Genomic DNA, 23,155 nt, shown 5'->3' with positions numbered 1-23,155 from the left:
ATATTAAGTATAATTTATAGGATATATTCTTTCTTTATAAGGCCATTACATATTTCTATTAATATAAAAAGTTTCAGAGCTTTTTATTCACTTTACTTTTTGGGGATTGTATGAACTGAAAAATGACAGTTTTCGCGAGAATGATCCATATACAAACCTTAAATTGAGGTTGACTTAAGGTTTCCAAGCATGAAAAAATCCTTTAACAAAGCTAGTCTCAAGATGAAAATAATCTTAAATCTAGGTAGTTATAAGGTTTCTTTTCGCAACGTCTTGTATACTCAGCTAAAATACACCTTGTTACGAAATTTTAATGGACAATTCAATTTGATCCTATCGCTAGTGTGACGTCAGCTAAAACATCATTATGGACCTAAGGGACCATTTTACCTAAATGACAATACCTTTTTAAAAAGCTTTAAAAATAAATTTTAATTCTTTTAGGATGAAAGGTTTGAAACTGCAATATTTCTGCTTAATTGGAAAAAGGTTTTTAGCTCAAACATTTTCGCGAAAATAAAAAGAAAGTTCCCACACGAGGTTACATGCTTTCTGGGAGGGGAGAGTGATATAGTAAAACCTATCAAGTTTACCAACGATGCAGTTAATTTATCAGGGATTGTATATTAAACATTCTTGAATTTTAAAACTTGTGAACCAACAAAGAGTAACATTTAAATACAAATATTGTACTGCTCATTCTGCTGATATATTTTACTTTTCATGGGGTTGCAAACCAATACCGTAATAAGTATTTTAACATGATTAAATATAACATATTGCGAAAGACAGGATTCAAAAAACAAATATCCTTCTCAGTTAGATGATGGAAAGACAAGACAACAATGCAACAAAAACTTTCAAAAATATTCAATCGGGAAAACGCCATGCTTAGTGAGGACATTGTAAGGACTCGTTCGATATTGACAATGCGACAAGCGTTGTTAGGACTTGGTTAGAATGTTTTATCCCTTGAACCATATTCACCAGAACTCGTGCTCACCGATTTCTAGCCATTTCGAGAAGAAGAAGAAAAAAACTTCACCACTGTAGTAGAGACAAGGTCATGAAGAAAAGTTTGGATGGAATTTTTAAGTTTTTTAAAAGACGATGAAAGATTGCATGGTGTTGCAAGCCAATACAGTAATTAATATTTTAACATGATTAAAAGAAACTGAATTGAAAAAGAAACATATTGGGAAAAATGGGAGTCAAAAAAGTATCTTTCTCAATTATGCGATGTAAAAACAAGACTGCAATGGAATAAAAACTTTCAGATATAGTCAGTTAGGAAACCCTCATGTTTGACCAGAACATTGTAAGGACTCGTTTTTGTCCTTGACAATGCGACAAATGTTAGGGCTCGGTTAGAATGTTTCGCCCACTAAACCCTATTCACTAGACTTCTTGCTTTCCGATATGAAAAACATGGTGAAACAAAATGGCACTCATATAATTCAGTAAATATTACCAAATTTAACTAAGCTGAGTTTCAACTTTGCTTCAAACCTGCTCGAGCTTTCTGGACGTCCTAACATTTTTCTGATGACAATTATTTTTAATTTTATGAAGAAAAACATTTTTAAAAAATACTACGAAACGAATGAGTCCAGCAGTGGACTGATCGTTAAGACACGGTTCCCAGCAGATCACCGAAGTCAAGCATCACTGGTTACGGTCAGTGTGCGGGTGGGTGGCCACTTGGATTACTCTGCGTAAGGACCGAGGGCATGCTGCATTGGTCCCCATTAAACTGTTCTACCGTAAAGTGCTCGACTTCGTACGCAGGCCTACCAAAGCAGGGGAGTCATCCTCTCGGTATAGGATCAAAATTGGCACGGCATGTCTTCGGATCATCCTNTCATCCTCATGGATGTTTCCCAGACCGTTGCCAATAGCCCATTGTGCCTCTCAAGCGCGACGTAAATGAACAACAACAGAAAGAATGAAAAAAATTCAATTACATTGTAATTGTTTATTGTATTATTCAATTCAAAATAGAACGTACAGATCAATAAAATCTTTCGACCTCAATAATTTCATGTAAAAGAAAGTAATATAAACTAACAATTGCATTTATGTAACTAAATTCTAATTTTAAAGTTCTGTAGTTTTATTGGTCATTGGAATCAACAAATAAAATTTAACGTTCTTATTTAAAGATTAAAATAAAAGTAATTAAAACAAACTGCAGTTAGAACTGAGAGCGAAAAAACTCTTAAGAATACAGTTTTACTACATTAACATTCTTGAAAAAAAAATGCTAATCTGTACAGTATTAATCGTAAGAAATCGGCTCGTGAGCTTAATTCTCCATTAAAGTTAGTCGTGTGGAAAATGCTGTAATCGAAATGGTTGCTTGTAATTGGAAAAAAAAAGATCATCGATTTCTTTTTATAATTTCGAATGTTCCTTTTTTACGTTTTTAATTTCTCGACAACATACAAGATTTTAAAACAATGGACACAGAGAGCCATCTCTTGGCAATAGTTTAAACTAAATATTTGAATTATATGATTGAGATAAACTAGTAGAACCTAACTATTTTAAATTCAATATTTTTAGGAAGATTAAAAATACGAAAACTTTGAAAATACGGTTTTAAGGGTGAAAACTTTTTGCAAAAATGTACATTAATTACTCTATCTTGATTAAAATGAGATTCAACCGAAGCTCTCATTACAACGTCTTTTAAAGAATTTTGTGAATAGAAGAGAAAAAAAGCATTGATTAATCAAGATACTGTAATAAAGTAATAAAAAAAATAAGGGATTTTAAAGTTCAGACATAATGATTCATTATGGCTTTTCTTACATTTTTTTTTCTTTTATTTCGAAATCACTGCTTTGTGTGCACTTTTAATTTATATCTTCGAAGATTTTTCATTAATAATTATTAAAACTAATAAAGGAGGAGTTTGTGCAAATACTTATAGAGATGAATATGGGTAAAATGAAATACAAAAAAAAATTGAATTGTCTGATTTGAATAAGAAACTGTTTTAAAAAATTAGTTTTACTTTTGTTGCGAGTACATTAAATACTTTGTGTTTGATAATAACGAAATCGCAGCAAAGTTTTTTAATGAAATCATCAATTAAAATTATTTTAACAATGAAACTACGAGAATTGATAATAAAAATTCAAGAAAACATAAAAATTTACAAAAAATGAGATTTCATGAATCAATGTATTGTTATCTTTCCATTTAATTATTGAATTATATTTTACTCTCACATTAAGAATATTTTTCACTAAGGAATGCTATTGTATTCCTTAAAATTTTCATGCTTAATGAATTCCGAATTATAATTATTCATTACGTTTGTTAATTAGTGACATTGACATAGTGGGGGGGGAAACAAAAAAAACAGTCAATGAGCTTTTTTCAGACAAAAAAAAACTGCTGTAAAAATTTATAATTTTAGTATAACAAGCACCTTGTTTTAATTTAATGGTAGTAAAAGAAGATTGCTTTTAAAAAAATAACTCTTCAATGAAAAGTGCTTTTCATCTAAGGAAATAAAATTCAAATATAATAATTAAATCCCAAAAAATATATTCAAGATGGTTTTTCTAAAAACTGCTTTTATTTAAATTTAAAATAAAATATTTCGGTATTATTTAGTTAAAAATACATTACATCAATTGAAATTTCTGCACTGTAAGAGAAATTCAGTAAAAACCGGCAGCTCGGTTAAAAAAATTCCGTAATCAAACAGGTTTTTTTTACCGTAACAAAACAAGTTCTTACAACAACAACAAAAAGTCTGTTGTTTCAACAGACTTAGCATATAAAAACAAGTTTTCTCAGTGAAAGAAACGAAGTAAACCTGTACTCACACCAGATGGGAATATTTTATGTCGGCAGAATTTTTATCGACTAGTCATGCTAAGATTTGAATCTGGATCACTTCATTGAGAGGTGCATGCTCTATCCTTTGGTCCACTGTGACTTGAGTGTTTTATTAAGAAGAAAATGCGAAAGTGAGAATTTCGCTTTATTGTGTAATTTTGACAATAAACTTCAGTCACGATTTTATTTATTCGATGTTCAAAACTGTGAAATAATTGTTAAAAAGTACTAGCAAGCATAAAATGCGATAGTAAAATGTTGGAGAAAAGTTACGAATAGCAAAGGTAAAGTATTTTACAGGAAGCAAATTTGTATGGCTAATACTAAAATTTCAACTGGTAGTGTTAATCCGTTTGTGATTAAGGCGAAAAACGGATTTGTCGACAAAACGGCTTTAAACGGAGAAATTCCGAAAAACAGCAGGTATTTTTTATAGTGTGGTTTTTAAATAGATTCTGTGTTTTTGAATTGTCCAAAATTTTGTACAAAATTACACTTTACGATTCGGAAACATTTTAGGAATTATGTGACAACTATTGCTATAATATTTTTATAATTGAACCAGATTTTTTTACAATGCAGCAAATTAATTCATTAGCTGCATTTTAAAAAAGGAAACTTTCACTTTTGTCAATTCAATTATTAATCATTTATCATTCAATTCAATTATTAAAACTAAATTTCGTTATTTTGACTACAAATCACGTATTTTTACATAAAACATAATCCCTCAAATTTTATATCAAACTTCCTCCCTCGTCATTACTTTCAATATCACATCTCTGCTCATTCTGTGAATTTATACTGTTTCCTGAGTATTTAGTAAATGTAAATGTAAAAAATAGTTTTTATAATAACAATAAACTTACAAAGTACAGGGAAAATATCGATGGTCGACTGAATGTAAACAATAAAAAGCTCCCTAAAACTGGAAGAAATTTAGAAAAATGCCGGTGTATCCTTCCGCTTATGTTATGCCTACGAAGTGATGTGTGAACAGGCTTAATATTCTAAGAAATTTTGTTATTGTAATTTATGTTTAGATTTACGGGTAACTTTACCATTCATAAGAGTTTTCTACAATACACTGATGGAAAATATCCTAACACCAAGAATGAGTTGTGCTAGATAAACTAAATTTGGTAAGCTTTTTCATACAACTAAAAGATGATGTCGATTCAAATTTCGCCCATGACGCCTAAATTTGGCACTAGTAGTGAATGCCAGTGTGAACATGCAAATCAGGGTTGCTTTAAATACGTGTTCTACAATTCGCAAGTGTTATTTTTCGTTAAATTTTGACATAGTGAGTTGATGTTAGTCAAGAATGCCTTTAAGAAAACGAAGAAGCCATCGTTAACAGCTCAATGACTTTAATAGACCAACGATAAAGTGGATTTTCTTTCCGCGATATTGCAAAAAGTCTGCTGAGAATTGTATCCCGACCAAAATCCGACCAATTTTTTGGGTTCACGGTCTTCAACTCCATAGCCTTGTAATTTTGAACCCAATCCAGAAGACGAGGGGACTACTGAATCAGGCATTTGGGGCAAACTAGCTTTCGTGGAGGACCCTTTGATGGAACTAACCCGTATTTGCGTTACATGGAGAGGAAGACCACGCGAACCTCCCACGGTTATCCTGACGATAATGGGACTCTAACCCATGATCCGTCTACCTCAGAGGATATTTTACGTCAGCACTGTAGTTGATGCGAGTCGGATGCGGAATTTGTATCAACCAGCCATCGCTGCACCCGGTTCACCTCATTGGAAGGCGAAAACTCTATCCCCTCAGCCACCAAGGCTCTATTGTAAGTGATTGTTGGCAGCAGTGGTCAAGGGAAGGTACTACTTCCGCCGCGTACGGTGTATGGGTGTAGAGGACCATAATGTGCCTGCATCAGAAATTCGAGCAGCAGTTTTCCCTTCAGTGACACAACAAACTGTTACAAATCGGGTTTTTTCTTTAATTCATTTGTTGTTTGTTTCATTGAAAGCTAAAATGAAAGAGCGTGTTATATTGTAAACACAGCAAGTATGATAATATTAGATGGCTCGCTTTTTCAAGTTTAAGCGTAAAAATCAAGAAGCAATAACCCGGAAGTCTAATGACAAATTTTAACACCTAGCGCCATCTGCACTTATCTTTATTCGGTCGACCATTCATACTAGATCAACGTCAAATTATGTTTTTGTGTTCTATCATGGCTAGTTTATATGACGTCACGCACTGTTTTTCAAATTTGTTTTCTCTGATTTTAAAAGCCATTTGCACTCTATGACGGGATGGTTCAAGCATTACACCCACTTGACAAACAGATTTTCGGGTTGTGATTCTTTGCAATTACCGAGTATTCATATATTTATAATTTGTGAAGTGTTTCCCAACCATTTTTATCAGTCGGCATGTTGCACTAAACCTAATGCTTTTGACGGAATTCCCATCTTCGAACAATCGCGAAAAGTAATTTCTTTGGTCAGTCAAGCAGTTCACTGAGAGCATTTCCACGGAAACGGTTTCGTCAAAAACGGAAAAAGTTCGTGAAATTTGAGTATTCAATTGTTCCATGGCAAAAAAACAAGACTATAAACATTGACTAATTCAAAAAGTGCACATGGTATATTTGAATGCAAAGTTTTTTATATATAAAAATATTTTCATGTTACAACTTGTTTTACACTTAATGGAACAAAATACAATATACAATATGCAAAATATAAAGAAAAAATTTTTTTCAAATATCATGATCATGTAAAGGAAACACAGTAATCATGAAATGAAGTAACTGCAGTTTATATGGTTACCACCTATATATACAAGCAGAGTAATCTTGGGAAAGGGGCTAAAGTCTGGCCGGTGGCAATAGTAATGAAGTGATTGCATTAAATAACACGTAAAATAAAAGTAATATAATGCGCCACAATGGCCCAACGAATGAAGTTCATAGAGCAAATCACAATCTAACCAAACAATTCAGTTTTAGTCGCTTTTTCAAAGAATAAAAGTGACAAAATATTTGAATAAAATTTTTTAACTTGAACGTGTATAGAATTGTAATTTCTTTGATTCAAATAACAACCAATCAAAACTGAACTAAAACTAACAGAAAAAAACTGAAATTCTTTTTAAATCTTACACTGAGGAAAAAAAGTATGGTGATGTTGCTGTAGTTCATTTACATCGCACTAGAGCTGCACAATGGGCTATTGGCGACGGTCTGGGAAACATCCCTGAGGATGATCCGAAGACATGCCATCACAATTTTGATCCTCTGTAGAGGGGATGGCACCCCCGCTTCTGTAGCCCGACTACCTGCACGCGAAGTCGAGCACTTTACGGTCGAACAATTTAACGAGGACCAATACCGCACACCCTCAATCCCTAGACAGACTAATCCAAGTGGTCACCCACCTGCACACAGACCGCAGTCAGTGATGCTTGACTTCGGTGATCTGCTGGGAACCGTGTCTTAACGATCAGTCCACTGCGGGACAAAAGTATGGTGAAAATTACCGGAATATGGTAACATTTACCATGTTTCTGGCTCTATGGGAACACCAAAAAGCTCGGTAATTTTTACCGAAGCGCTTTGGCAATAATTTTGTTAAACATAACAATAAAGTATGGTTTTATAGCATGTGGTAAAATTTGGTAAATGTGTTAAATTTTGGTAATTTCATTATCATGCCTTAAAGCATGGAATAAAAATCATTTAGTTGGTTCAATTTACTTGCATTTTTTACTAAACCAAAATTTCCTGTAAGCCGTTACCATATGAGCGAAAAATTTACCAAATAAATGCTTTTTAAAAAAAACTTCATATTTTGGGTTTTATATTTTTGTATTATTAACTAGATCTTTTCTTCTTTACCAAAATTTCTTTACCATTCAATACAGTAATTTTACCTAATTTTTTTTCTCCGTGAATACATTTGTTATTTGAGATTTTATGAAAATCTTTCAGTAATTTATTATAAATTTTTTTAAGAAACTAGACAACACTGAGTTACAGCTTTATTGTATAATTTCAAAAAAACTTTGCCAACATGAAAAAAACTATCAATTATTCTTGCTCATCTCTCAACTGTCGAAGAATGTGACGTTTTTCTTCAAAAATATCCACAACTACCGGGACTACCAGCTTTTCATAACATTTGTTATATTCAATCTGCTGTTTTTCTGGATTGACAACGGCATTTAAGAAGCATTCTATTTCATTTTCATCAAACTGATCACCTGAAATAATTCGACTATGTCAACTAATATTCCGAAAACAATACAATTTGTCCAGTAATCACCAGTCTCAAAAATATATTTTGTCAATTATGTCAAATAATCTAAAACAAAGATCTTTTTTAAGCAAAAGATGAATCAAATCCTGTATTTATGAGTTAAAGGGGAAGAGGCAATAGAAAGTGATAAAATGATTGAGATCTTTTTAATTTTAAATTCTTCGTAATTGACCGTGACACTTATTCAGCAGATATTAATAGCGTTTTTTTTTTTTTAAATTATGGTTTACTTCGTTTTAGGCAAGTATTTCCAAAAATAGACTGTAAAAAAAGAGTTTCTCAAAATTTAGCATAAATGTATCAAAATTCGAAACAAATATAGTCGAATTTGAAAAAGCCATGTACTCATTATTGGATATAGTGACATGCTCAATACAACATATACTCATTTTTGAGTAAAATGCACCATCTCAAAAATGACATATCATGTACTTATTGAGTAATTTGTCGTTTTAATAAAAGTAGGCGTAGTCTCGAAAATGAGTATATACCGTTTTGAGCATGTTACTATGTTCAATAAAGAGTACATGGGGTTTTCAAGTTCGACTATACAGGGTTATTCCCTCCAGGGTTTCGAAGTGTTGTAGTAAAAAAACGAAGACGAATATGGCAAAAAAGAACAAATGAAATTATTCCGAAAGTATTAAGTTTTAACTTAAGCAGTTGCCGGTAGATGGCAGTAACATGTACCACTGAAGCCAGTTGCAGTAAACATAAGGTTGTAGTAAACAGAGGGAATTATGAATTACCCTGTATTTGTTTCGGAGTTATTTTGATACATTTTTGCTTAATTTTGAGACACCCTGTTTACATTGTATAGCAATTTAAAAATTGTAGCAATATAACTGCAGTGGCGGTGATCGTTTTAAATTAACCAGTGATAGTTCAGATATCATCATTGACTTTTGGCAGTTACATATACATCTTAATTTGGATGTAACATGATGATATTTATCTCAGAGAAAATGAATAAAATCGTCTAAGAAAAGTTGATTTATTAAGTATTGTAAATGGCCATAATTTAAAATACGAAAATTAAGAAAAACCCCAAGGGATCAACAAAAATCACTCTTCATATGGAGAGTTTTTCTTAAGATTGGTATTCAACGGTTGGGACTGGGAGGCCCAAAAGGGCATCCCCAGTCTCCAAAAATTGGAAATTTAAAGTAAATGTAAATTTAAAGTAAATTCTCAACGATCAGTTAGGAGCATGGGAAGAGATCCAAGGTTGGTGATTTATCGAAAGATAGCATCGCCACAAATACCACAATCAATATCAGATTTGAAAATACTTTGGCGATTGCGAATCGTCTACAAGACTGTGAGAATTAGTATAACCATGTAACTGGAACATATTTGAGGTAAGAAATTAAGAATAAAGATCTATAAATAGATTTTTAGTTTCTTAAAGATCTATAAAAAGATTTTTATTTTCTTAAGGATCTATAAATAGATTTTAATTTTCTTAAAGATCTATAAATAGATTTTTATTTTCGATTAAGTGAATTAATGAATCTTCATTAGTATTGAAATAAAAAGTTGGCCGTTACATTGATCGATAAGAAAAGAATAAAATATTTTATATTTGCTTTTTATAAATTGCAATAAAAATTAAATAATTGATTTAATTTAATTACAATTCGATTGATAATGATTAAAAAAGAGCTTAAGAAATTTAAAGAATTTTTAAAAGTTAGGAAATATGTAATGCCTATTGTGGCATCACAATAACACTCTCTGATTGCATGTTAAANAAAATATTTTATATTCGCTTTTTATAAATTGTATTAAAAATTAAATAGTTGATTTAATTTAATTACAATTCGATTAGGAATGATTAAAAAAGAGCTTAAGAAATTTAAAGAATTTTTAAAAGTTAGGAAATATGTAATGCCTATTGTGGCATCACAATAACACTCTCTGATTGCATGTTAAATTAGATTTATCGAAAAGTTTTGCATTCAATAACACCAGCAAGGAAAATCCTCAAAAGCATTGAAATGCGAATAATAAATAACCCATGAAAAGGCATAAAGACAGACATAAGGATACGTTAAAAGCATTAAAGGAACAAACAATAAAAAATTTTATAAAAAAAAGTAGTTCGAACTTCATTTAGTTATCACATAGCCATGTGCAACCCTTAATGTGTATAATTTTTACATTAATTTTTAACATAGTTTCTAAACAATATTCGTTAAAGAACATACTATGTTTTTCAATGTGACACGTTGAGTATTAGGTCTGAAATTTTTGCAATAAATAAATAATTAAAAACTTTTTGGAATAAGCGATATTTTTGCAACCTTTAGATTTCTGCACATAACATGTACGGTAAGGATCATTCCAAGTTTTTTAAATAAAATGATTCTGATTTTAAAAAAATAATAATTGTACAATTTCGATGCAACAATTCGATGTCTTCGCCATGTTACCGTCGGTTTTCTGTTGAATACCTAGACATTTTATCGAATGCTGGTATTATTTAGTTAAATTATCAAATAAGAGAATTCCTAGTACCTAACTTAGGCATTGTGCGTTGCAACTATGAATGCTATCGAATTACTAATACTCTTTATGCAAAATGTTACAAAAAGTTCGGGATAATACTATCATATTTATGCAAAATACAAATGCAATTTTGCACAAATATGAAGATTGACGCTACAGAGGCTTCGTTTGACGTTACAGAGGATCTTGTGCTCTTTTTAAATATTGTTTAGCTTTATTTCCCTATAAAAAGTATAGAAGGCATAAGAAACCATGAGAGAGAAAAATTTATTCTTAGAACTTTTATTAATTTGAATACGATCAAAATATTGTAAATATTGTTATATAAATTCTATATGGATATTGAATTTAAAAGAAATGTTTAAATCCAGTTATTCAAAGTATTTAAGGGTGATGCAGAAAATATGTCAACAGGAAAATCAACGGCAGTTTTAATATTCTCCATTCCTCAATACAATTTATATTAAAATAAAATTTTACAAGTGTGACTTTTTTCTTATTTGCATTATTTCTCTTTTGACTTTTTTGCATTCTTTGCTTAATATTTCAAGACATTGCATTTACATTAGCATACATTTATTACCCTTAGCAGCGATATTATCCTTAAAGGTACTAAAAAAATAAATAAACTAATACGAAAGCAGATATCCTTTTTTTCTTACCATGATTCTTCAATAATTTCTTTATATAATTAGGAGTGAGATATCCCTTTTTCTTCTTGTCAAAGAATTCGAAAGCCTCCAAAAGCTGTTGTTTAGGTGCAGGCCTCCATCTTAAATAAATTATGATATGTTTCAATGATGGTACTATCGTCACGATACTCACAAGGACTTGCAAGTGTCGTAACTTGCAAAGATTAGCAGCTTGCAAAGATCGACACTCGCAAAAATTAGAAGGCCTCAATCATGCAAGGAAACTGACTTTAAGCGAACTTATCGTGCCAGGAAAAGGGATCGCCGGGCCATGATGTGGCTGGACAATGTAGGAAGTGATCTTGGTGTGTTAGGTGCTAGAAATTGGAGAGCCTTGGATTGACAGCATTGGTGGAAACTGACTGAGGAGACCCAAGCCTGCTATAGGCTGTAGTGTCGATGAAGAATATCATTGAAATATGTTCTTACTGCATTTAGAGACTCAGTTATGTTTTCTAAATGTTTGTCTTTTGAAAGATATGTTCGTTTCCTGTCACTCCTGAATCTTGTTGTTTCAGCATAAAACATGCCGTGCTTTTTCATGACATATTTTGCTATACAAAACATGTGTCTTATCATGGCATGTTTTAAACAGAGTAGTTCAGTACAGCTGAAAAAAGGTAGAGCACATCATATGGGCATAGAGTTACATAACAACCCATATATAGTCGGAAACGTCATCACAAGCCGCTAGAGGTGTTTTTCTATTATCGACTGGCTGTTAGTGTGCATTTGAACCGATACTTTTATTTGTTTAATTTATCTTAATTATATTATTTAATTATATTATCTTAACTATATTTTAAATTTATCTTAATTATATATCAAAAATTGCATTCAAATAGGCCTAGATATAGCAGTTTTAAAGTCATTCAAATATTTGGCAGATAATTTATAAAGCTTTCCTGATTCATCCCCAAATTAATAAATTGCGATGAAACAACTTATTTTTGAGCCCACTTGACTGCAATTTTTGATATTACTTAGTATAAAACCTAAACTTATCATGAAATTAGGGCAATTTAACTAAATACATGAGCCAGTTTAAAGACGCACAAATGAGCACATAATATGAAAGCATTCCTAGCTGCATGCGATGACATTTACTGCCATGATTTGTGATGCAATTCTCAATTTTTATGATGCGCCCTACCTTCTCTTTTAATCTATAACCACTACCCGACTAGGCTTGCATTTAAAGTCTTTATAATTTCCTTCTTGTTTTTATGTACAGTTTCACATTATTTTGTTTTGCTAAAGACGTATAAAGTTTATCTGAAATATTCACTTACATAACTAATTTATAGAATCTACTCTTAACAAAAGTTATATTTTACTCCAGGCTTGTCGCTTACTAAACTAAAGTAAAGAACTCTCAAAGGACTCCACGCATTACTGAAAACTTTTTAATGTTCATATTTTTAGGAACATCGAGAAAAACTGAAATTTTATCGTAACGCATTTTCTAACAAACAAAACACAAAGTATACACTCATGGACCCTTTCAAACTTATTCAAACTTTAACAAAATACGCAATTCCTTATTCACCAGTTATATTCCTATAACTCATTTAAGGTTATTGGGAAAAAATATGAATAAATATCAATCAATCTCAGAATGTCAAAAACATCACATCAATTTATTTATCGCATACTAAACCAAAGCTCATCTATAAGGAGCTTAGAATTTTAGCGCATCCTAAATAGGCCAAGAAATATCTAGGCGTCTTGTTTGAGGCCGGATATACGCCATGAATATTAAAGCGCTTTTCTGACACAAAATAGATAGATGAGATAGTTTTACGAAAGCCGCAACCTAAAGAATCTTTTCTTGCATAAATGAACCCAGTATGATGGTAAAGAATGTTTAGAGCTGTATGTTATAAGTACATGTTTATATGTAATGCTTTTCAAAGTTCAGATGCAGAATATTGGATCGAAAAGTGAAGTTTTCTATAATATGATAAATTAATCATTTTATCTTAGGCCTCGTCTTGATTTTTGTAAACAAAATTCGGTTTTAAAACATGTGCATATCATTCATTTTATGGGGCATGAAATATACTTTTGAAAGTTTCTATCAGAAATTTATATTCAAGGTTTCTTAGATAAGTAAATTCTGAAAAAGAGTATTTATTAACCATAATAGGTTAGGTTTCTATCTAATATTCAAAACTGATTGATGGTATTCTTGTAACGTAAAAGTTATTTAAAAAAATTGAACTTTCTTCTTAAATTTCGAGGAAATATTTTCTGAAAACATGTAGAAAACAAATTATAATCAATCAGGGCTTCTTAACGTATTTTATGGTACTAATAGAGAAATAAAGGTTACGGTTCCTTCCTCACTTTAACGTTATATGAGTTTCACACGCAATATTTTCCTACATATTTTCGAGTTCCTGAGAGATACCAAATAAAGTTAGGGTTACTTTTAATGTATCACAAGCGCTATGCAAAAGATCTATGAACTCAAAATAACGCCATTAAAAATTTTAATGCAAGTATGCCGAAATCACGTTTTCATCTAATAACAATCACTCTCTCAGAAATGAATCCGGTCATTTACCCCACACTCAGATACCCAACTAAATACCCGACTCCGTTTTCCCGACAGATGCGTATGCCCGACAATTAATTTTCCCGTCATACACATTCACCCGACAATTTATTTTCTCGACCTGTACATTTGCCAACCAATTTATTGTCCCGGCAGGTCCTTTTACCCGACAGGGCTGTCATGTAAAGAAAATTAGTACAGTTTTTTCTTATTTTTCGTTATCGTTTGTATAATATTGCTTCTATCGTATCGTATCGTTCTATCGTTTTGTTATCGTATAATATTGCTATCTATAAAGACTTATTCATATTAATTATACTTATTGCTATTTTGACTGTAGATTACTCGCACTTGGAATAAGAACCTAATGGTCACATGATTTATTTCCGTCATTCAAAAGTATTTCACATTTAATGGGCAGTAAGATAAAAAGATTTGCAGAATCTAAATGTCGGTTGCTATATTGAAATGAACGGTTCAGTGCGAACGCTCAGATAGGCGTTAAAATACAATTGGGTATAATATGAAAAAAACACAACTACTTCGATTTAGTAGGAACAACATATGACGTAATGCTAAACGAATGGAATTTAGTTGTTGTTTATTTAGTTATTGTTATTAGTAGTTGTTGTTATTTGTTTTAGTTGTTGTTGTTTATTTAGTTGTATTTAGTTTCAATAACTTTTCTTTATAATGCAATAAAATCTGGCGAACAGCTATTTAAACGATCGAACACTTCGTTTGTTTATTTGTGGCTTGAAGTTAGGCTCGCAGAAAATGCCGTTCATGGGTTAAATTTAGTAGGAACAACACAACCTGTGACGTAGGCTATATTATACCCAATTGCGTCCGTGGATTGGAAAACGATACTTAATGTATTGGTCGTGGAAAGGTTTCTGTAATGAACTAAAGAGCTCAAGAAATACGTAAATTTAAATCTCTGTTGAAACTTGCTGATGTTTACTCCTTCTGAATTTCTAACACTGGATTGAGCCGGTTCTAAAAACAATCACACGCTCACAAAACTCCATTTTCTTACAAATGATTTGCGTGCATCAAATGGTAATATTGTTTTAGGAAGTTAAAAATGTCGTGCAAAAAACATCTATTGCATCCTAAAGTTCGATTTACAAACATATAATACCACGATTTTTCATTGTCTGGTTCATTCCATTTATTTTTATTCTTTTCATTCTTTTAATTTTCTTATGCACTTTTTTTTATTTTGTTCAATTAAAAACTTTTATGACATTTCATATTTCCATTTAGAAACATAATTTGTAACATACTTTCTACCAAAATCCACATTTTGTACAACCTCTTCAAATTGGCGATATATAGAATTATAATATGTAATGCTCTAAAGTATGAAAAATATTTCAAATTTAAAGTTAATAAATACGCTTTTACATTACACTAAAAAGAATCAGGTGATATTTTAATAAAAAACATGAAATCGTTGACAAGTATTTACATGTTCAAGTCAAAATATATAACAAAAATATGTTTGCCAACTAATACTGTGGGATATACGAAAAAAAAGTCAACGTAATCTGCAAACATCTAGCGGCATATTGATAGATTGTAAAACATAAATATCTTTAAAACATCGTGACAACGATGTTTCGAAAAGCATTCTTAATATTGATTACTATATTTCGATAATTATGGAATGTAGGAAAAATGTCAAACCCTAGAATATCAAATACCATAATGTAGGCAGATTTATAGATAATAATAATCTGTGAACACAATAATTTCAAGATGATTATCGAAGACAATAAACATAGAATTAGAAAATTTCGTGTTAGCTTTTACAACCAATATTATTGTGAATATTTGACAAATTTCAGTCAGGTTACTATGTTTCTCACCAAAATAAAAAATAAACGTATGTTAAATAAAATGGTAAAATATCGCAATAAATTGATATTTCCTGACTATATATATCGCAATATTGGAAGTTCTAATATTTCCCAGTACTAGTGGGGAGTAATAATTAAATCTTAATCACTCAAAAAGATATTTAATTTGAAAGAGTTAGTTTAATCAATTAAGAACTAGAATGGCTACGATCCATTTTCAAAACCAAATGATTACTTCCATAATGTTCCGTGCCCTCTTAATAGCTTTTATCCTAATAATCGAATTTTCACGAATTAGGATTCAATATTAACAATTTGAAGGCTTAACACTTAATATGCCAATTAATTTGTACTGACAAGATTTCAAGTTACGAAATTAGACACAAAAACGTATTTCTCTAAATAAATATACCTTTTTTGATGGATTTGGATTCTTAACCTTTAAAATATAGTGATCAAAGCAATGTGGAAAATATGGTTCCAATATTTTGGTCACTAGCGTGTTCAGAAATTTCGCCTCTTAAATTTTAATTTCACCTTCAGTGTATGACATCATTTCTAAAAAATTTATATTTAAATTTTTATTTCTGAAGTATTATTCCAACAGTCTTTTTTTTTAATATTTGATTTTGTCATTTAAAATTACACAGATTAAATAAATTAATATAAAAGTTTGTACAACTCAAAATTTTTCGATAAAATAATAAAAAAAATTAAAGATATTATTTTTTACATAGCAAATCAAAATCAATAGTTATGTTCAAAACTGGTATGATTCAATTCATTAGTTTCGGAAATAAAGCGAAAAGCGCAAAAGAGAACTTGACGTAAAGGCACCCAAACTTTCAAACTCTCTCTTTTGTAAACTATTGGGAACATACTGCGACGACCCCTCTATTTCAAGGGTATACAAATTTGTCGGAAAAAAAATTTTTTAATCAGAAGAGACATGTTTTCTGTATCTGATTTCCTAGTTTAAAGTATCATCTGTGCTAATCAATTTGCATATTTAAGGTTAGGTTCTCAAATCGTTAAGTCCGAGTACATGAAAATCCTATATTTAGTTCAAAAGTCATTAAGGTATTCACTTTCCTTGTACAAAGTACTATGAATTAGCTGAAAAATATTGTTTGCAATTAGTAAGGTTTATTAGTGAGGGAAAAAATATTGAAAATAAGCTAACCATTGTTTTCTAAACAATTTTATAAAGAAAAAGCAATTATCTTACTTGTCATATAAAAGAATATCTGTCAGAGCTGGTAATAAAACTTCTAATTTTACAAAACCTTTTGCATGGGATTCCACAACCTATATTTATTCACATAAATATTAATGTTTGAATTTACAAAATATCAATTGCTTACAAATTTTCCGAAGCAAGAGCTACAAATTTTTACTTAGACCTTTTATAATACATATAGACGATAGGGCGAAATCGCAAAAGATGCTTAAAAATGATATTTCGTTTGCCATCTTTAGTTGCGAAATAGTTCTTTTATTAAATTTATATAATAATAACTTATTAATAAAATTTCAATATTTCCACATTGAAAGTTTCACACTTTTTCGAAAAATAGCTACTAAATTTAAGACTATATCATTTAGCTAGTTTGCTGTATTTTTTCCATTGGTAACAAATAGCGCATATAATTTAAAGAATAGTTTAATCACAATATGGCGTTTTGAAAATCTACATCTGTAAAAAATTAAGGAATTCAATAGAATCTTCTTTATTTTATATTATCTGATATAAATTATTAGTACAATTATAAGTATGAGTATTATTTTATTTTTAGTTTTATGCATGCGAATAAATGCATGATATCCTTCTACCATAAATAATTTTACAGAAATCAGAAAGCGGATTATTATAGTTGTCCATTATCATTATAGTTGTCCGCAATCACATGGACAGGTTAGAGGCACTGCTTTAGAAGCTATGATAAATAAGCTGTTTAACTCAATAATAAAAAATACTGGCATTCAAAAATAAGCTATCCCTTTATTTAAAATGTATTTAATTTTATTATAGATATTTTACTATAGATATTTTAAATAAAGTATGTAATTAATATATATAATTATATATATATATATATAAAGTATATATAATAATATTAAAGTATATATTAATTTTATTAAAGCTAATTTAAATTAAAATACCTTAAATCATGTCAAAATTCTATAACAAGGATATCAAAATGCAAGCAGCACTTCTCACTAATTTACAATAAAAACATGAAAAAATAAATCGCGGAATAATGCAGAGATAATAAAAATGGATTTAAAATATTCAAAAGGCTAACATCAACTAAATTTATCTTATATTAATACTTATCATTACATAAAATGAATAACATAATACACTCATGTCCATAAATTAAGGATAATGAAGTTCAGACACAGAAAGAGACAGAAATCAAACAAATTTGACTTATTTGTAAAGTCTATGTATTAAACAAAAGGTAAAGAGCAAAAAAGATGCTATATGTTTGACATAATTAATAAAAATTGCGATTTTTACTCCCTGGAGCAAANAAAAAAATCCCACTGTAAGATGGTAGACAACACCGGTGGGCGTAGCTAGATCACCCTGGGGATCCCTGATCCTGGGGAATATTACACCACTCATCAAGCAATGCCCTCCGAAAGTCCGGTAGACAGGTGGGAGGGGGTTGACAGGCTGAAATTCATCGGCCAAGCATATCCCACACATTCTCTATTGGATTCAAGTCCGGTGACTATGCTGGCCAATCCATACGGGTGATATCCTCCGATTGAAGGCATTCATCTACAATGTTTGCACGGTGAGGACGGGCGTTGTCGTCCATAAACAGAAATTCAGCACCCATGGCGCCCCGAAACAAACGCACATGTCGTTCCAGAATGACATCCCTATAGATGTGACCTGTCATCGTTACACTCTGAACATGTAGGTCAGTTCTGGAACCAAGAATAATTCCTCCCCAAACGAGCCATCCTGCACCACCGTAACGGCGTAGTTCAATGGTGTTGTCTTGGTGGTAACGGGTTCCTGGCGCTTTCCATATGAAAGTCCGGCGAGAATCAGACTGCAAACTAAACCTGGACTCGCCGGAAAACATTACACAAGACCACTGCTGTGGTGTCCACAATACATGCTCTCTACTCCAGGCTAATCGCAGGCGACAGTGAGTTGCGGTATGTGGAACACATCTGACAGGCCTACGAGCATATAGACCAATGTGCACTAAGCGTCTGCACACGGTCTGCCTTGAAACTGTATTACTGGTAGCTGAAGAGAGCTGACGAGGCAGGTCTGATGCTGGGCTCCGTCTGTTTCTTTTGGCACTAACTGCCAAATATCGGTCTTCATTCAGCGTTGTAACTCGGGGGCGATCTGTGCTGTAATGTCTACTCACATTACCATCATCTTGGAATCGTTGCCAGAGCCTGGAGATGACACTCTGGGTGATTCTAAGTTCCTCGGATACTTCCAGCTGGGTACGTCCACATTCCAGTCGTCCGATGATTCTACCACGTGAAAAATCATCCAAATGCTTCCTTTGTGCCAGAACTATGCGGTTATTGCACTGAAAGGCTTTTAAAGCGCTTGTGAACAATTTTACTTCTTTGCCACCATTCTTAATATACCCCTCTCTTACACTCTCGTCATTGTGACGTACTACCAGCGTCATCTAGTGGTTTCCAGTAATTTGCATATTCTTCTTCAGGATATGTGTGATAATTCTACAGGCGAAATTGTAATTTTAGAGTTTGATTTCCGTGTGATTTTGAATTATCCTTAATTTATGGACAAGAGTGTAGTTGAAATACCTCCTTTTTTTAGTATAAAATATAATTTCGCATACATGTAACTGCAAACAGATAGTAACATATAATTCTTAATTTAGTTGCTATTTAATAAATACTATGCACATTTTATTGTATGTACAATTATTTTGAACATTGTAATTTCGTGTAATAATAATTATTTAAAATAGTTTAATAGAACATTTTAGTGGCCACTTTTTATGACAAACGAAAGTAAAAGCCTCATGCTCTGAGTTGCAATCAATTAAAATACAATGGCAAAAATCAAAATACAATTACATATCTCACATTCAATAGAACGGAAAGAAAAAATCTTCACGAACACTGCTCTGATAAAAGAAGCACACACGCCGATTAAGAGCCAAGAAAAGCTACTAATGGATAACTAGTGTCTGATTTTGTGATATTGCAAAGTTAATTATTAACCGTTCATAAAGCAGAAGCGTATAGTGGTCTCATAAAGTCCTCTTTTTTGCTCTTAATGCAAACTAAAATCCGATGAACCAAACTAAAATCCGTTTATGAAAAGTACGAAGAAGTTTTCTCCTTCTCAGTACAAAGCAGAGCTTGATATGTAATAGAATTAGGTTGAACTTCTTTCCTTGCTTCGGAGATCACCTTTCTTAGGCAAACATAAACAGTCAAACAGAAACAGTTAAGAGGGTGGCTTCGCCCCCTTCACGTTGCATGTTGCAGAATTACGACTAAAGAGGTCATTTAAATATTACGTAATCATGTTTTGGCAACTTCGACAAATCTTAAAAACCCCGACCAATATTCATGTACGAAATTCGCAAGCAACTCCCTTTTGCTCTTTTTTTTCCTTTTGCTTTAACTTTGATTTTTATTATAGTAGCCTAATTTTAGGATAAATTTCGAATAAACGATGAAACCTTGCATAAAATAAAATTTACGCTTCTATTCATTTTTAGTGGAATATTTTTTGTGAATCTTTTGTGTTTTCCTACTGTGGTCGAAATTTAACTTTTGAAACTCCTTAAAGAAATTTATTTGCGGATTTTATTTTTCCAACTGGGACATTTTATTCAAATTAAAAAATTTTCAAAGTATTTTTCTTTATTTTTTATTTTTTTTTTTTTTTTTTTGCAAAATCCGCGTGATTTTCTTTTTTTTTCTATAAAATGTTGAAAATTAGAAGATTTTAGCCCCTTACATGAAGATTGTTCCAACCATTTTTTTCATTATCTAATATTTAAACGTCCTCTAACTGCTTAAAGAAATAGTATTAAAAATTTTAACAAAAGGAAATAGTACATATTTGCCCTCATGAGGAAAAAATATTAAATTTCCCAAGTCTTGGCTAGTTTGTCCAATTAAAACATTATTTTGTTATGACTTAACAATGATAAAATAAAATAATAAATATGACCAAAGCAAAAGCCTTACCGGAGAATATAGACTGCACTAAAATATGTTTGTGATAGATTTTTAAAGTAAAACTAAGCCAATAAATATGCTTTTACATTGCACGAAAAGAGAGTCTGATATATATATATATAACGTTTCATTCAGATAAGAAGATACTTGCACCCACGCCCTCTCAGAATCTCACTTTAAAAACTCAGGACTGGCAAAATTGCGTGTCTTTTCTATATTTTCAATGGCTAGATAAAGCTGGGCCACCTCCAAACAATCCCTGCAAAGGGGGAAACCTGATGTAAATATCCAACTCATAATGTTTGCAATACTCCATCTAACGAAATAAAATACCTTTTTAACAGAAGCAGCCTCAATTTCTTCAATTATCTAGCCTTTAAAGACATAACATGACAAGCCGGCAGTCGTAAGTAACTTGTTTGGTACTAATGGCCCCAGATATAAACAGAAAAGAACATTCTCATCATTGTCCTTCAGCGAAAAGACTACAGAAGGAGTACATTTCCCCTTCCGAAAAAGAAGATGAAAAGAAACAACAAATATGTCAACAAGTCCCGATGCATGGGGTGAAAAAGCTGAATTCCGTATAGTTCCCACCACAAAAGAAGTAAATAGAAAAGTATGCAAGTGGATCGTCAAATCAACAATAAAAGGAACTTCATCGCCTGTTAAAGTCGAAATACAACCATGGAAAAAGATTATGTCAGAATAATTATTCATTCTAAAGTTCACCACCGCATCTGGATCAGTCAAAGAATCATCAAAAGCCATATGGAGAATTTCAATTCAGTAGAATCCCCAACCCCCCAAGAAAAGAAATGATATCACATCTTTTGCAATTAAATGAAATTATAGAGGCTCAAAAATGTGACAATTTAACTGGAAAATTTGTAGAAATTAATGATGTATTCGTAAAAAAGGATTTACTAAAATTGTAGTGCCTTTTTCATTACGGTTAAAATTACTCAAAATTGCTCATGAAAAATTTGGGCATCAGGGTATTCAAAAAACAATTAATTTATTAACTCCGGTATATTATTGGCAAAACATTACTTCGGATATAACTAAATTTATTAAGCATTGTCACACATGTCAATTAAATAAGAAGCCCCGACAAAAAAGATTTGGGCTTTTACAATCAATGCCACCTGTTGATAAACCATTTGATTTGCTTGCAATTGATAGTGTTGGTGGTCTTAATCATTATAATTCTACAAAGAAATATTTACCTTAATTCAGTGATTCTCAACCTTTTTTTTGGGGCGGCACATTTTTAACGATTTCGAAATTTGACGGCAAACAATGAAAAAAAAATAGTTTAAAAGTTGTTTACATGCCTATAATACACTGTGTTAAATAGTTTGTGATAATAATTTTGAATGTTAAATAAAATAATATGTACTACAAAAGCACGTTTATTAAGGGATTAATTATTTCTTTCGACTAATTTTTTATTAGTTAGTAACAGTTATTTATTTTTCTTGCTAGTTATTAATTGTTAGCTTGTTTTCTATAGCTATTAACTGTTATTTTTTTTGTGATTTCTTGTCAACTAGTTTTTTTGCTCATTATTAATTGTTAGCTTATTTTTTTGTTTGTTATCCTTTGTTAATTTGTTTTTATAACTTTCAATTGCATAGCTTACTTTAATGATTAGCTTTTATTTAAGTTTGAAAGTTAATATTTAGCTTACTTTCCTTTGTTAATTAATGATTTTAATAATCGTTATATTTCCTACTCATTTCAACATTTTTTAAAATTGTCAAAGACAATTTAAACACTTCCTTCTTATTTTAACTTATTTTAAGATTGTCAGAGACAAGACAATCGCCGACAAAGATGTTCACGCGGTTAAAGCATGAAAAAATTATAAAATGTGTATATATATATACTATATATAATATTTTATATATATACACTTTTCTTTAATTTAAACTTTACTCGTAATTAAAAAAAGCATTATAATTTTTATTGTATCATTTCTAATATTTGGCGGCACATTTTTAGAATTCCGTGGCACACAAAAGTGCCGCGGCACAGTGGTTGAGAATCACTGCCTTAATTATTGATCATATGACGCGATATATATGGGCATTCGCTTCAAAATCAATCACAACAGAAACTTATACCACTTTCTTTCATCAAATTTTTCAAAATCAAATACCT

At 31.2% G+C, this 23,155-nt stretch overlaps 1 protein-coding gene across 1 annotated transcript in view; it reads right to left on the bottom strand.

Moving 5' to 3' along the window:
• Positions 1-7,873: 7,873 nt before the first annotated feature.
• The window catches only part of LOC139426325 (dynein regulatory complex protein 8-like), a 24,214-nt gene continuing 8,932 nt past the window's right edge, over positions 7,874-23,155 (bottom strand). Inside the window, exons 4-6 of the mRNA XM_071184651.1 lie at positions 17,007-17,086; positions 11,324-11,433; positions 7,874-8,094 (exon numbers count right to left, since the gene is read on the bottom strand). Of these exons, the coding sequence (XP_071040752.1) occupies positions 7,922-8,094; positions 11,324-11,433; positions 17,007-17,086 (363 nt within the window). The 3' untranslated portion in view covers positions 7,874-7,921. The remainder of the gene's footprint in view (positions 8,095-11,323; positions 11,434-17,006; positions 17,087-23,155) is intronic.

This window comes from Parasteatoda tepidariorum, chromosome 8 (assembly GCF_043381705.1).
Source record: "Parasteatoda tepidariorum isolate YZ-2023 chromosome 8, CAS_Ptep_4.0, whole genome shotgun sequence".
Taxonomy (NCBI): Eukaryota; Metazoa; Arthropoda; class Arachnida; order Araneae; family Theridiidae; genus Parasteatoda; species Parasteatoda tepidariorum.
This window is presented reverse-complemented; position numbering and strand designations above follow the sequence as displayed.